General features: G+C 35.7%; 1 protein-coding gene across 4 annotated transcripts in view; it reads left to right on the top strand.

Annotated features, from left to right (window-relative positions):
- PRKD1 (protein kinase D1) overlaps positions 1–15,718 on the top strand; it is a 124,579-nt gene that overhangs the window by 61,438 nt on the left and 47,423 nt on the right. For all 4 annotated transcript variants that reach the window (XM_027638119.1, XM_027638115.1, XM_027638116.1 and 1 more), the window contains exon 2: positions 1,632–1,770. In XM_027638119.1, the coding sequence (XP_027493920.1) occupies positions 1,656–1,770 (115 nt within the window). In that variant the 5' untranslated portion in view covers positions 1,632–1,655. The remainder of the gene's footprint in view (positions 1–1,631; positions 1,771–15,718) is intronic.

Raw genomic sequence — 15,718 nt, forward strand, 5'->3', positions numbered from 1 at the left:
TCTCATTGTTAATGTGACGTGATATGAATGGTTAACTGATTACTAGGAAAGTTTTAGAAATATGTTTCTCTTTTATATATGTGATTGTAATGCATGTTCAGAAGTGCATGTATTGGTGCCAGCCTTCTCAAAGTTTGACAATAGATTGCCAACTCTTTCAGTTTGTAATTGGTAGATGATAGAGGTGCTCAAGGAAACAGACTCTCTCATATCATATACATAAATGATCTGTCGATTTTTAATGTGGTGGATAGTGGATGTGAACCAGATTTGTGCATCTTTAAACATATGCACTATAGCAGACTTTGGAGATATTCTGTGAGTAATTCCTATGTTTTTGAGAGACCAGAAATTCTTTCTGTTCAGTATAAAACCTGTCTGAGGAACTAAATTCACTAACTCTTTTTTTTCAGGCAGGTAGTTCGCCCAACCAAGAATTAGCAGTGTGTTGGTAATTACTGTATAAGCTGGAATAAGAAGACAGAAAAAACTTCAGACATTTAGATGTATTTCATTCAAACCAGAGATCTGACTATTTTTTTTCTGTCTTCTCTTTTCAGTACATGCTTCAAAACTTAGAAAAGGCATAACTTTTTGGGATACTTGGATAGATTCGAAAGCTTCCAGTAATCAGTAATGAATATATATATAAATATACCCAAGTTTTAAAGTACTTTTTGTTGGATTCCTTTAATTCTGCATTCTGGAAATTATACTGCTGCAAAGTATAACCTCAAAACATGCCAATTTATGTCTTGAGCTATGGTTATCATTGTGGTTTTTTCACCGCATGATGATAAAACATGGAGTAGTGCATTGATGTAGAACTGAACAGAATCTCTTGTAACAGAAAAAGAGTTTCTCAGTTGTGTTTTCAGAACAAAATCTTAGTTCTTTAGGCTGGGAGCATGAAAAAAACTTTCAGTAGTTTTTGTTGTGCAGAAAAAAAAAAAGAAAAAATCCAAGTTACCTAGATAATAATCTCCAGTTTATAACCTCAGAGTTTTTAAAAATCTCTTCTGGTTTAAACAGGATTTAATCTGATTTCAAAGCTACAACTTCTCTTCAGTGAAATAAATGATTATGATTAAGTTTGGAAGCATTGCTTTATGTGCCTCATAGTTTCAGTCTCGAGAAATAGGTATTTCATAATGAGCTATCATTTAGGCATTGCATCTTAGGCAGAGCTGACATATATTGCTTTTGGCCTCAAGGCACCTTTTGGCAATTGTTTGGGAAGAGATCATAAAATCATGGAATAATGTAATATAGACTAGAAGGGCACTCCATAGGACATCTGCTCCAAGAGGGTCTAATTAAATCATCTTACTCAGGAGCTTATGTTTGAAAAAGTTATTAACAGTGGCTAAGGAATACACTTATTTCTCTCTCGTTTTTTAGTGGATACTGCCTTGCTCACAGGAAGAGGAAGGCAAATGAGCTTTCTTGCTTAGGGAAAAACCATTTTCAAAATATAATGATAAATATTTTCATACATGAAAAATATATATCCTATTTGGTACTAGTCTGACAAGTGGTCCAGTCTGTCCTCAAAATTTCATTATACATTAATTGTGGTGTACAGTTATGTATTTCACAGCATAGTAAATTCGGATGGGTTTGTATTGCAGTTTCCTGAATGTGGTTTCTACGGAATGTATGACAAAATCTTGCTCTTCCGCCATGACCCTGCCTCTGAAAACATTCTCCAGTTGGTGAAATCAGCTGCAGATATCCAAGAAGGAGACCTAGTTGAAGTTGTCTTATCAGGTAAGTAAAAACCAATGAAAATTACTGTTACGCTTTTGCAACTGAAAATATCCTCAGTAGTTTTCTCCTGGTTAGATTTTGACCCAGCATTGGTGAGAGTCCATACAAACAAAATTTCCTTTTTCTTGATTCCTCTCTCAGATGTATATAGGCATATTATGCCTTTTTTTTTCTGTTGCTCTGTATACTTTGTAAAAACCTCTTTTGTCCATATTATCAGTTAAGCAGCAGGTTAATGTTAATAAATTTTTACTTTATGTGGAGTGCCATGAAAATATCCACTGCAAATAGACTAATTGCTTTCTCAAAACCCTGCATAATTATGCCTGCCAGGACTGCTCTGACTCTTTACATGATTTGTTTTTTAAACTTAAGAGAGTAAGGGGAGAGAAAAATTTAAATTCTAGGTGGGAACAAAAAAAAAGTATGTTTTGTATGGACGGCTGTCCAAAACAAGTGCTGGATGGTTCATGTACACAACTATTGATTCTGTGAAAGGTATGGAAGTTGAAAAGGTGGAACAAAAGAGAATAGCTATTTAGGACCTAGGAAATAAAAAAGTCAGAGGGAACAAGTTCAGGGAATGAAAGTTGTAGTCTGAAGGTGACTAGCAGGTGAAGGGGGATTTGAGAAGAGATGTGATATGAAGGAATCATGAGGTAAAAGGCCAAATTCTGGAGGCAGTCAAATGGCAAATGGATTTAAGAAGCATGTTTGGCCAGCAGAGTAGCCATGAAGGAAATAAGCACAAATTATATGAATGTAAAGGAAGTCTGGGGATGTAATTAAGTGGCAGTAAGACTTGTGAAAAGCTTAGATGTAAGATATGAAGTATGTGACTAGGATTGATGCAGCATTTACAAGGACATGAAGTAGAGTGAATGCTGGAACTGTAAAGATGTAGAGATGTTATTTGACAAATAAAACTTGGAAGATGGCTGAAGGGCTGTATTTTTGCAATTGGAACATGCAGTTAGAGCATCTGGAAAGATGCTAAAAAATACAGAAAAGCATATGTCATATGAAAGTAAAAATTGAAGCTGTAGAAGAGTGTAGGATTAGTGAAGAGAGGCGAAGTCTTAATGGATGCTGAAAAAAGTGGAAGAAGTAAGAGTTAGGTCACATAATCTAAGCTAACTGAGCTTTTAAATATAGTTTTCTTGTATAGGACCCTATTCCATACTCTTTGATTAGAATAGGAAAAAGTACAATAAGGAATAATGCAAGTCATTCCTTAAGTCATTATTCATCTTTTCCATATCAGGAAACAATTTTTTCCCTTTCCACAATAAACCAATTTTCTTCTTAATATTTCCCACATAAAGTAATCACTCTAGATCAGTAATTACGATGCAGTGAAAAAAAAAGTTAGCAAGGACTTTAGTGCTTTATTTGATATATTGTTTATTGCTTTTGAAATGGAGACCATGTATCTTCTAGTTTACCAAAATTAGGCAAGTAGCTGTTTAAGAGCAAAGGACAGAAAATGAAACCTGTAACATGTCATGGCCAACTGATGGTACTATTCAGATGTCTTAAATTATACAAGAAATTAAACATACTTCCTCTGTAAACACTTAAAAGCATCAGTGTCCTCCCACAGATGAACCTTAACTAAATGCAGGAATTCATTTTTTCAGACAATTCCTGTGTTATGTAGAGGAGGATGGTATTCCCAGTTATGCAACACTGAAGAAGCAGTATAAGCAGTCTGTATAAGCAGTCTGTAATGTGTGGGGAATTATTCAAACTAATGCAGGCAGTTTTTATTGAAAAATATTCAGACATAGTTTCAAATTACCACTTTCGATAGTAGTGCCTATCAAGTTACCTGTAGATGAGTTATCTCTCATTTTTAATTAGAAGAAAAAGTGTGTCTAAATGCAGGGCCATAAGAAATCTTTTACAGGATGTTTAATAATATACAATGAAAAATTATTTTGAAGGGAGAATAAACCTGAAAACAGGAGAGATTGGCTTTGAGCACTACAGTGTATGATGTTGAGCACTTAAGCAGTGGGAAGGACAAGTGAAATGCAATATATGTTCAGATGCATATATCGAACCAGTTGAAGTGTTTTATTTCTAGCCTTCATTATAAATTTCTAAACAGAATATGCATTCTACAGTTCTGTAAATGCATGGTTTATTATAGCAGGTTTTTTTGAATGGTGTATCTGAAAGACACAGTAGAACACAGCGTTACTGCTATGGCTTTGCTGCTGAAAACTCCTTGTGCTTTGGGTCAACATCCCCTGAGGCACTGATATCTGATGTCAAAAGCTGCACTGATTGACTGCCTTCATTTTTTATTGCACAGGTCAATACTGGACAGAGTAGAGAAAACTGAACTGTTAGTCCTAGTTACTACAGGGTTATACAGTCAATTCATATCCTACTAGTATGCACTTTCTAATTTTCATTAATAACAAGATTTTTTTTAAAACGGCTGGACAACCTATGGTGTTTTCTTTTTTCTTATTCCACTTGTGTTCTTGGAAGTTTAAAGATTAATAAATGTGATCATCATCTGGTTTAGAGCTTATATTACAGGTTCTTGAAAGAGTTGAAAATTATCTACAAAAACTTATAGTTCATAGGGGTTGCTCACTGTAGCTGAAGCAATTTAGTCCATTTTGAAGAAGAAAATTTTACCTGCAGATGTCACGCTATATAAGAGAAACAGTTTGTGTTAGAGATTTCTGGTGAAACACAAAAAATTTATTCAATTCAGAATGCGGCACCTGCTGTGTTTTCTTATTCCTAATGAACATTATTACTTGCATTTTGCATTGGAGCAGTATGCAGTAGGATTTTAATAGGGTGCAAGAATCGTGAAAGCTGCTGAACAAATGTTGTGTGTCTGTCTGCTGACTGGTCCGGAGGAGATAAGCACAGGCTGTTGCAGTCAGCCAGATGAATTGTGGTTCAGTGCCAGTATAGATTCTGGCATTTTGGAAGTGAAAGGACTGGCGTTATTGTAAGAGTGGAAGCAAAAGGGTGTGTTGAGTTACAGATTTGATCAGCTGCACATTAAAAGAGGGAAAAAGGAACTTTTGTTATGAACATTAGTAGCTCTCATAAATACAGTTTTATTTTAACTTCTTATTTTCTTCCTTTTATGTGGTTTTTTTTTTTAAAATATGTTTGAACACTTTGTTTCAGTGACTACATGGGATTCTTGAGAGTATTTGTATAATAACATGGTGTCCTAGTTAGAACAACTGGGACCAGTTCATCACTGTATGGGTGTAACTCAAAACTGTATATTCTATAGCCTTCCATGACATTTCCCAGAAACTGTTATCAGTAGACCATTTACACCATCTGCCCAGAGCAGCCTGACTCCTCAGGCTATAAATGGGGTGTTAAGAGGCCTTCGAGATAGGAGGATGCTCCTGTCCTCACACCCTTTGTGGAACTCCCCGCCCTGAGGGAGGTACTGGGCATTCCTGCCTGAACTGGAGGTTATATAATCTTGGAGTCTTGGGACTTTTTTAACCACTCCTGGGATCCAGAGGAAGACTGCAGATCACCACTCTCAACCAGACTGCAATCACCACTCTCAACTGGACTGCAACCACCACTCTTGACTGGACTGCAGCCACCACTTTTCAGCCAGACTGCAATCACCACTCTTGACCAGACTGCAAGAGCACTCTCACCAACAGGTTTTCCCCTCTCCTTTTACTTTGGACTCGGGGGGCCCAACAAACACCCCTCTGTTCATGCTCCAGGGTGCTGGGTTATACATTTGGGTTTTGTGGGTTAAAACCAACTGTTTGTCTGTATAATTGTACTTATTGTATTTATTTATTTACTTATTGTATTTATTTATTTACTTATTTGTACTTATTTTATTAAATTGTTATTCTGACATATAATCTCTCCTTTGAGTTGAGCTCATTTCCCCTGCTGGTTTACCTTTAAACCAGCACACATGGGGACACTTGAGAAATCTATTAAACCCATGAATTTATATGTTGAATGCATTTGGTTTCTTAGGCTGCACTCTTGGGCATTCGCTGAACAGTACCACTAATACCCTTCTGTCAGTTATGTACAGCTTACATATTTCTGTTTTCTTAGCTGTGCATTTTCTATTTCATTTTTCTTCAAATCTTGGAAAGTTCATCTTGTCTTCACATGCACAAAAGAGGAAAATCTTTTACTACTGCTGTGGAAATCTCCACTGATGTTTATTGAATCCAACATCTACTTAGTTTTATTGCATTTCAGACTGAAAGGGATACAAATCTTTAGAGAAAGGATTTTATCAAGGTATATTTGTAGGAAGGATTCCTTTTGGTTCTAATACTATCAGAAATGAGTAGGCAGCCCAAAATCAGGAAGCAAGGTACAGAAGTTGCCGTCAAAGTTACAATCAAAGATGGCTGCAAATGAGTAGTCAGTCATTTATAAACACTGAAAGGAAGAGAAACCAGAAGTTGCATCTGTTTAGGTCTCTCTCTGTCTAAAATGCAGTCTTAGTGTTTGCTCAAGAAAAGGAAGCAGATCTATGTAAAGTGAGTTGAAGCTGAAAAATGTTTTTCAGGCTTGATGTGATCAAGTAATATTTGCCAAAAGCTTCAGCTGAAGCTCTGAAAAGTTAACTTTCATGTTCCACTATGAAATAAAGGATGCAAACATGAATTGCCAAAATAGCATAATGTAAAATTCACAATAGATTTTAGCAGAATGGAATATTTTTGCTGTGGTAAACTGTCTTTGTTTAGCTAGCTCCTAGGGTTTTGGAGATATTCAGTGTTATTTTGACTAGATTTTAAAAATAATTTATTTCAGCTGCAATTTTTTAATGCAAATGAATTGATATTAAGGTGAGATTAATTGATAGAAGGGTGCTGTCCTTCATATCCTTTCTTTCTGGAGAAGGTAAATAATTAGTAAGTTTTTACATTAAGTTATTACATGAGATATGGGTTGTAAATCGCAGGATCACAGAATATGCCGAGTTGGAAGGGTCCCACAAGGATCATTGAGTCCAACTCTGGTCTTGTACAGGACCACCCCCAAGAATCACACCATGTGCCTGAGAGTATTGTCCAAATGCTTCTTGAACTCTGTCAGGCTTGGTGCTGTGACCTCTTCTTTGGGGAGCCTGTTCCAGTGCTCAGTCACCCTCTGGGTGAAGTTAATCCCATTGTAAAAGGGCAGATGTTTTGAAGTTACTATTTTAAGCTGTCTATAGATGCAAGCTCTACCACTTCACGTGTACCTCTGACTTTTTTCAGATTAACTGTTATTTGCTCTTTTTCCCTTAAATGGATGCACAGACTGTGCAGAACAAGCCGACAGATGAGAGTTACTTGGGGCTTTGTACATCTGTACTCTCTTTTTGAGTTCTGTTTTTCTAGGACTTCAAGGAAACAATTGCTTTAAGTGCCTTTAGACTTATGTTCTTTCCAGCCTAGTTTATGTCCTGTCCTATGAAGTTTATTAAAAATTACTGTGTAAATTTGCCAAGTCTATTCATAGTATAGAGAAAAAAACCCAATTGTATAGTTAAGATTTTAATATGAGTTTGCTTATAAAAAAATCTACCTTGTTTTTACTGGGGCAAAGTTACATTGGGATGTAAGAGGTTTTTGTCTGCTGCTGGAAGGCAGACAATGAAACATTAGCCTCTCTTGCGAATTAGTGAAATGTACTTAATCTGCTTGCTGTGAGCAGTTGTGCTCAACTTGGCAGGATTCCTGAAGTGAGAAAGTCAAATAGCAGCTACTTGATGTTCCCTTGCTGAGCTGATGAGGGCAGAAATTGATCCACTGCTTTTGTTAAGAAGCTGTTGCTGTTTTCTTATCAGGTGGATGATACATCACCTGGTTACTAATGTGGACATTTTATTTGGATTCAGTACAGCTTATATTGTCTCTGTTAAATATATTGAACTGAGTAAAATAGCTGTGGATAGCTATACAATTAGAGTAAATGCCATATGTTAACACAACTGGATTGGAATGTTAGTTCAGCTGACAGTTCCTTGAGATGAAACACTATGATGTTAGATTTTTGAACATAATTTTATGGTACTTACATGGATGGTCACAGTTTGTGATTTTGCTTCATTGTGATTGAAGAGCATCATTCTTCTCTTGGTGCCTTCATGACTATGTTAACTCACTCTTTTTCTGGTGTCTTGAGAAATACAGATATCTTTTTTCTATTTTGTCTAAGATGGTATTTTTAACAATTAGTCATCCTCTATGTCCTTCTAGTCTCTATCTGTCATCTATTTTCTTATTTCTGTAGAAGTAAGACTTATTAGTGATTAGGCTAAAGTGGCTTGATTTTGTGTCCCTCACTGTTCATTAGTCTGCATTGTTCTTGGATCATGAATTTCAGATAGATGACTTTGTGTTTGAAGTTCTTAGGATTAAAAGATTATTTCCTTCTTTGTTTATGGTGTCCTCATTGTCTTTTCTTCTGTTTATAAGTGTGGTAATTTTTACCTTCTGGATATAGACCTCAAGGTTTGTATTTTTTTTTAGTTCAGCAGAATCTTTCTGAACTCCCTCTCCTGTCTTGCCCTCCTATTATTTTCTTTCTGCTGCAAGACAGAGTAGGTAAAAATAAGATGAAAAAAATAGGTATCAACATAATTCCCTTATATTCTCTGGCTGCATTATTGACAGTACACACTGAATAAAATGGTATGTGACAGGCAGATGTTAGTAGTGAAACTAGCTAATGTGTCAACTTTGCTCCTAGCGCTCTTGCAGAAATAGAGGCCATGCTAGTTGTTCTTCCTTGGGCCTTTCTATATGTTTTTAGTATTTAGTGATTATTTCAGCAGCAAAAAAAAAATAATGGCACGATTTTGTGAACATGGATTGCAAGAAAGCAAACCGTGTATTTCGTCAAAGGAACAAAATTAAGTTTTTAAGTAAGCTTTTTGAACTTTAATGATTTCTCACTCAGGATTTTAGATGTCATTTTTAAAGCTTGATTAGTTGGTAATCCTAAATAATGTCATTTTGTATTTAGAAAAAATTAAACTAAATGTTGTAAAAAAATACTGTTGATAGGGAAGGTTAATTTTCCTTGAGAAAAGCTACACAAATCCTTCTGTCAGGACAGGGCCTTTATATGAGAGGTCACTGTTCCACTGCAAGCTAATAGATCAGGTCAGACATGCTACCTTATGCACCTTTAATTGTCCATTTTTTTGAGATAATACATTTTCAGTTTATTTGTGTGCTGTTTAATAAAATTTTCTGTTCATTTGAGGTAGTTTATTTGGTTCTCCAGATTTAATACAAAGGCTTTTTTTCCAAATGCTCTTTTTCCAAATACTCATAAAGAAACTGTGCTTCATGAAAGAAGCTCAAATGGATAAATAACTATTTAGGACTTGGGAAACAAAGGGTAGAAATGCATGCTGTTTTCACAGTGGAAGCAGGTTGCAAAGCAAGGTTTGTAGGTCTGTGCTGTTAAAATACGTTCATGGATGATCATGAAAGCATGACTAGTAAAGTGTCAAGTATCAGCAATGGCAACAAAACAGAAAATGGCTTGTAATGTCACTGCCCTTGTGTCATCTACCTTTGTTACCTTCTCTGCTTCAGAGAATGCTGATGCTGTTTTAGGAAATCCTCTTTCAAAGACAGGATTCCAGGATTAGATTTTTGTCTAATCCAGTAGTTCTTATGCTTTTGTATTCTTATGACATGATTTCACTGAAAAGAAACATATTTCATGTTACATTAATTTAACAGGGATAACCTCAATACCTGCAAATTTCTGTGTCATTATGATTAAGATAGAAAAAGTAATTACATTATTTTTAATTGTTGTGCATCAGTAAGTTGTATAGCCAGCTTTTCAAGAAAAGCAGAATTGAAGCTGTTTAGCTACATTAATTGGAGTTAATGTTTTAAAAAAATGTCTATCAGCTTCTACAGTAGACCAAATTAATTCTTGATTTTAATTTTATGTTAAATATATGCATTAAAGCCTTTGGAGTTAAAAAAAGCCCTTATTCTCCTTAAAACATCTTAGTTCAGTGAAGCAATTTTTAAAATATTTCTTATTAATTTTTACTCAGTTTTCTTAATATGATACCTACCACATTTACCCTTTTTTAAAAGCTTTTAGATATTATAATTTTGACTGAGTTTAACACAATTCACTTAGTAACAGTATCTCAATAGGTTATTCAAGTATTATACTTCAGCAGCCCACACTTCAGCTAATCCTTTCTCAAAAGACCTGAGGTGATGAATGAAACTTGGAGTCTGAGGTACCTTTTCCTATATATTAATGGATATTTTTATGCTTATTTAGACTTACAGTGCAAAGTTATCATCTGATTAGCAGTCTGAATCAATATGAAATGCTTATAATTAAAAAGGCATTGATAGAAAAAATGTGCAGGATAATAAAAATGTATTTTCATCAAAGGATAAATCAACTCTGTTTACTGTTTTACAAATTTATTTAATCTGTTTAGTCTCTCCTTACCTCTGTGGTGTGTGAAACTTGGACATAGCTATAAATTCTTTCACAGGATATGTACTTAAAAGCACTTGAACTTTTCTTAAAGGTAGAGTGGCAAAGTCCAAACTTTTTTATTGTGCACCCCATCACTAAAAATCTTTGAGGATACACCCTCAATATATATATATTTATTTTCTTATATTGCTTAAGTTCTAATATTTTCTTTCTGCACCCTAGTGGATTGTCTTGTGCAGACCCACGGGTGTGTGCACCTCACTTTGGAGAGCACTGCTATAGGGTCACTTGAAGTTATATATTAGGAAAAAGGTTTTCACCTCTTTTGGAAGTTTAAGTCACCCTTTTTGAATAGTTGAGTAAGAAAACTTCAATTAAATTTTTTTCCTCCTTTTCTCTGTTCTTCATATTCTTTCAGTTGTTTTTGCTACTAACACAGATTTTAATCATAAAATAGCCACCATTTGAAGAATTCTCTTTTTGTCACCAGACTCCATCCACTTTCATCAAATAATTACCTCCCTGGTTCATTCTCATTAGCTACAAATTTAACGGGGAACAAGCCTTACTTTGGCTAAGCAGACAACGCTTTGATTTGTCTTACAAGCTTTTGTTTGATAGGTGTGTTAAACAGTTTCTTTGACCAATATATGCTTGATGAAACTTTTGTATCAAGGTATTTGTTAAATTATAGTAGTGAGTCTTGAATGGCTCTTAACTGTAAATGATTCATCATATTGAAAAATGAAAGGTAAGTTGGAATAACTTGCCCATCAGATGAATTGTATTATATAACAGTGTATTTTACACTGCTTGGATGTATGTCAGGAAATAAAACCCTACTGTTTTCAGGCTTTCTGAAGTCATGGTCTCAATAACTCGGTGCTACAGTAGGTTTCAGATGGCTTAATGTAAAAAATATATCTTTCGATATCACTATTGAACTCACTGAATTCACTTCTATTGGCTGACTGCTGGCTTTGATTTTGAAAGACCAAATAGTCCATGGTAATTTCCAGTAAATGATGTTTGCAACCCTTTGTGGTAAGATACTCATCTTTTAGGAAGTGCTTGAGGTTTGTAGCTAAAGGAGGTCTGAGCACAAACAAACAAACCTCCTTCCCTTGGGGGATATCACAATTTGAAGCGGAAACTGAGGAGGAAGAGACTCAGGAACTGCCACAGGTTGTAGTCTGCTGTTTTTTATATCTGGATGGTAGTGTAACTCAAGCCTGGAGACATTGTCATTCCAACTGAAATCTGTCTCACTCCGGCTTTTAAAGAGGCCCCAAAAATGTTTCTGTTAACATAGTTAAGATGTGACTTGCCAAAAAGAATTTTGATAAGCTTTCCTGCTTCTTAGGACGTGAAGACTTCTATCACTCTAGTTTGTTGATGCAGAAGGTTATTCTACAGCAGTTCTTTTTGTTTCCTGGTTTGATTTATTTTTGCTTCCCCCTCTTCTTGAATCCAGTAAACTCTTACTCACTTCCTCTACAAACAAAACAATTCCAATCTTTTAATCTCTCCTTATGTGGAAGTCTCTTCCATGCCTCCACTGGTTTTCCTCATTTGTCAGTTTCTCTCTCTTACCATACAACTTTTTGGATCTGTCTCAGAGGAACTGAACACAGAATGTCAAGCAGGGAATATTGGTATCACCATTTCCCAGTGTTAATTTCTACTTATTTATGTGCATGAGTGAAATACTGGGTAAACTTGTTAAGTCAGTAGAACACTTCTGTTATCTTTAGTGGAGCAACTAACCTTTTTCTCATTTTTACCTTCTGATCTACCTGGTCAGGCACTGGAGATGTTTTCACGATGAGTAATTCTTGAATTGCTGTAATCCATTTTAAAAAATCATCCACAATTCAGAGCAATAATTAATTTCTTTCTTTCAGATTACGTCATTTTGTGCATTTCTTTTGCATTTTTAGTTTCCCTTCTCCCTTTTCTAGTGTTATCCCAGAAAGATACAAGTGGGGCTGAGAAAACTCGTATATACAGTCATGCTTCTGTTCCTTACCTCTGATGGTCCCATATCAAAGATCTGAGGCCTGAAAAAAGCATTATTAATGAGACAGACGCTAAAGCATATTCCAGAAGTGTTCATATATTTCCAGGGTTAGTTGTTTCATCGCCTTCTGAGTACTTCAGGTGAGGCTGATTGGCATGTAGTTCCCTTTGATCCTCTTTTTTACCCTTCTTGAACGTAGAAGTGACATTTAGTTTCCTCCAGAATTTGGGCACTTCTCCCAATCACCATGATAATTCAAAGATTACTGAAAGTAAGGCCTTGCAAGGTCATCAGGCAATTCCCTCAGCACTTTTGGGTGCAACCCATCAGGACCTGTGGACATCCAATGATACCATACAAAAAACCCTACTTGTATTTAATTTGTAGTGGTATGTAGTTATGAATTCTTAGGGTAACTCTAAAAGATATATAGACTTTTGCAGATAGTTAACAGTAAAGTGTGTTAAAAATAGTTTAATGTGTGCAGAAGTTCCATTGTTCCTTAGTGAATTCAACATAAGGTTGCATTTCTAATTCCATTATACTTACTTTTTTAACCAGTAGCATTTATTCCCCAAGTAACCAAAAATTTCTTAACCTTTTATGAAAGAAACTTGTGAGAATTAAACAAGTTTTACAAGTGCTACTAATTCTTTTTAAGCACCTCTTCTTTTTGAAGAAGAGTTTTTTTTCAGAATCCATGCAAAAGAGCTGTGAAGAACTTAAAAAAAAAGAGGAAATAAAGATATAAAGGACTTGCAGCATATACTTTTGATATTGATTTAGATGAGTCAGAGCATAGAAAAGGAACAAGAGACTTTATTTTTCATTTGGAGCTGCTCCTTACTGCCAGTAGTCAGAATTAATTTTGAACATTGCATCAATAGCTCCAGTAAAATTCCAGAGTATTTAATTTTGTTTTCCTATGCTAAATTGATACTTCTGCAGTGTTTTATGATTGACAGGGCCTGAATCTGTGAACTAAGGTTCACAGATTTTTTCCACTTGGCTGAAAAATGGGTAACTTCATAATGAAAGAATTGTGTGATGGGATTTTAAATGAAGTTAAACCTACTGTGCTGTCTAGTTTGTAGGTTTGAAACTGTGGAATCATTCACAAATGGATACAAGTACATGAAAACTGAACATCAAAAATTCAGAGTGTACAGATGAATCAAGCATGTTGACTCATCAATTTTAATCTTCTATTAAAAATCTCCTTAAAGGTCTAAGCTAGCACTAGACAAATGATTGCAAATGGTTTAGTATCTCCTTTCGTTTATTGCTTAAATCTCACATCACCAATGAGACAGTGTAAACAACAGCCCATAGTGAATCTGGATACTGGGTTTTAGCAACCAGGGAGATGAGAACCTTTACCTTACTTGGATGCCTCCCACACCGGCTCATTTGCTCCCTTCCCAGTCTTACATTTGCCAGCTTCCCACTGCCCTTCCCAGAAAGGAGGTAGCTGCTGGCCAAAGAAGACTGGGCACAGTCTTGTTTGTTCCTGGTGTGCCACTGCTCTTACAGCTACCAACCTTTGGCATCGTTGATCAAAATGCATGGAGGTCCTCTGGCCTCCATCTTTCGGATCTCTGGGATGTTCCCCTATTTCCAACATCTTACCTCTGTGCAGGATTTTCACCCTCACCTTTCCAACCTCCCTTCTTTCTGAGATGACTGCTTCTTTTTGGGGACCCTTCTCTTCTACCTCCTCAGCTTTCTGCACACCCAGCCTTGTCATGTTTCCAAACTAAATAGTTCATGTGCGGAAGCACAACATGTAATCAAGCATGAGGATATGCCACTTTTGATTAGTCTGGGTGGTATAAAAAAATTGCAACTAGGCTGCAGGTAGCAAGTAGGAGTCTTCTGCTCAAGAGTTCCAAATTCAATTCTGAAAATTTCTCTCTCACTCCATCCCCTCCTCCTGCAGCTGATTACCTGAATGCCAGCACTTCTTGTAACCATGTCCTCAGTTACAAATGCCTATGGGAAGTCAATGGGATACATTACTCTTAAATGCATTGCAAAGTGAGGGAAGGTAGCAGGAGAATGCGTGCTTTTCATAGCTACAAGATATGTCTAGTCTTGTGATTGATGGTTTCTTCTGCTATGAGAGTCATGGCTGCTAGATTACAGTGCCCGTTATGTGCAGCTCTGTTACTCGTATTAGCAGGATCTCATCTCTGCTAATAGTTCAAAGCCCTTTTGGACTTGAAACACAAAATGATGAGTAAATCCTTTGCATCTTTCTGAAAGCAAGACCTTACCTTTCTCATTTACAACGTCTTGTTTTCCTTTACAACTGTGCTGAATGATAGATCTGCTCCTAAGCCCAGAACAAGGAGCAGTAGCCATTAACAGCCAAGTCCTTAACAGACTTGATGAAATAGTCTTGTCAAAACTGTTGTAGTTTTAATGTCTGTTTTTTGGTGATACTAGGAAAGCTTAAAATAGATGATGACAAGTTAGCCTGAGAGTTAACAGTAAAACAGTGTCATATTAGAACATAATATTGCAAACTTTTCTGCAGAGTAGTAAGTTTTACAGGGTATATATACATATATATAGGAATATTTGGAGGCCCTCATTTTTTTTACTGCACAATTTTGCATACAGCTAGAAAATTGTCTTCACCCCATCAGTGCTTTGTCAAAGCAAAAGGATAGCCTGATTACAGAAGCTTTTTTTTGTTAATAAGAAAGGTCTCCATTTAATTTGGAAAAAAAAACCTTTCATCAGCAGGGCTTTTATTTTTTCCGTGAATAACACAGGAATATTCTTAAAGTTAAAACTTTAAATGTTAGTGGCTACATGAAAGGCTTTCTAGACATATAATTTTAAAAACTTACAACTTGCAAGATGATGGAAGAAGTTTAAAAGAAGGACCTAATTCATAAAGGACTGCTTCTGGAATTGCATGCTCTGAAAATTTAAGCGGTACTACTTCTAGCCACAGAAAGTCAACTGCGCTGAACTGGTGGCAGAACGAGAAATATGAATTACGCATGTTTATACAGATAGAAGATTTGTGTAACTTGCTAGCTAACATATTTCCAGATCAAGGCCTGATGTCACGCTAGTTTCAGTGAGTAGTGATCTGAAATAACATAATTTCATAAGAAGAGGAAGCAGAATGCTCTGTTGAGCCTGATGAGAACATGTAAATCTGAAGCCTGGAAAATCACTGTTTTTACCTTAAAAATTAAAACCCAAAACACTTCCAAGCCTTTCAGTAGAGGGGAACATTGCCAAAACAGTTTCAAAAGAAGGAGAAAGAGTGATGTTTTGTATTCTTCATATTGCTGTATTCTGCAGTACTTGCCAGATTTAAAGCTTATTTAAAATAAAATGCATTTCACCATTTTACTTTTGAATATTTATCATGTCAGTATAAAATTATATGGATTTTTAAATACATAAAATTATATTATACATTGCAGTTATTCA

The sequence above is a fragment of the Corapipo altera genome, unplaced genomic scaffold (assembly GCF_003945725.1).
Source record: "Corapipo altera isolate COAL_440 unplaced genomic scaffold, ASM394572v1 23, whole genome shotgun sequence".
NCBI lineage: Eukaryota > Metazoa > Chordata > Aves > Passeriformes > Pipridae > Corapipo > Corapipo altera.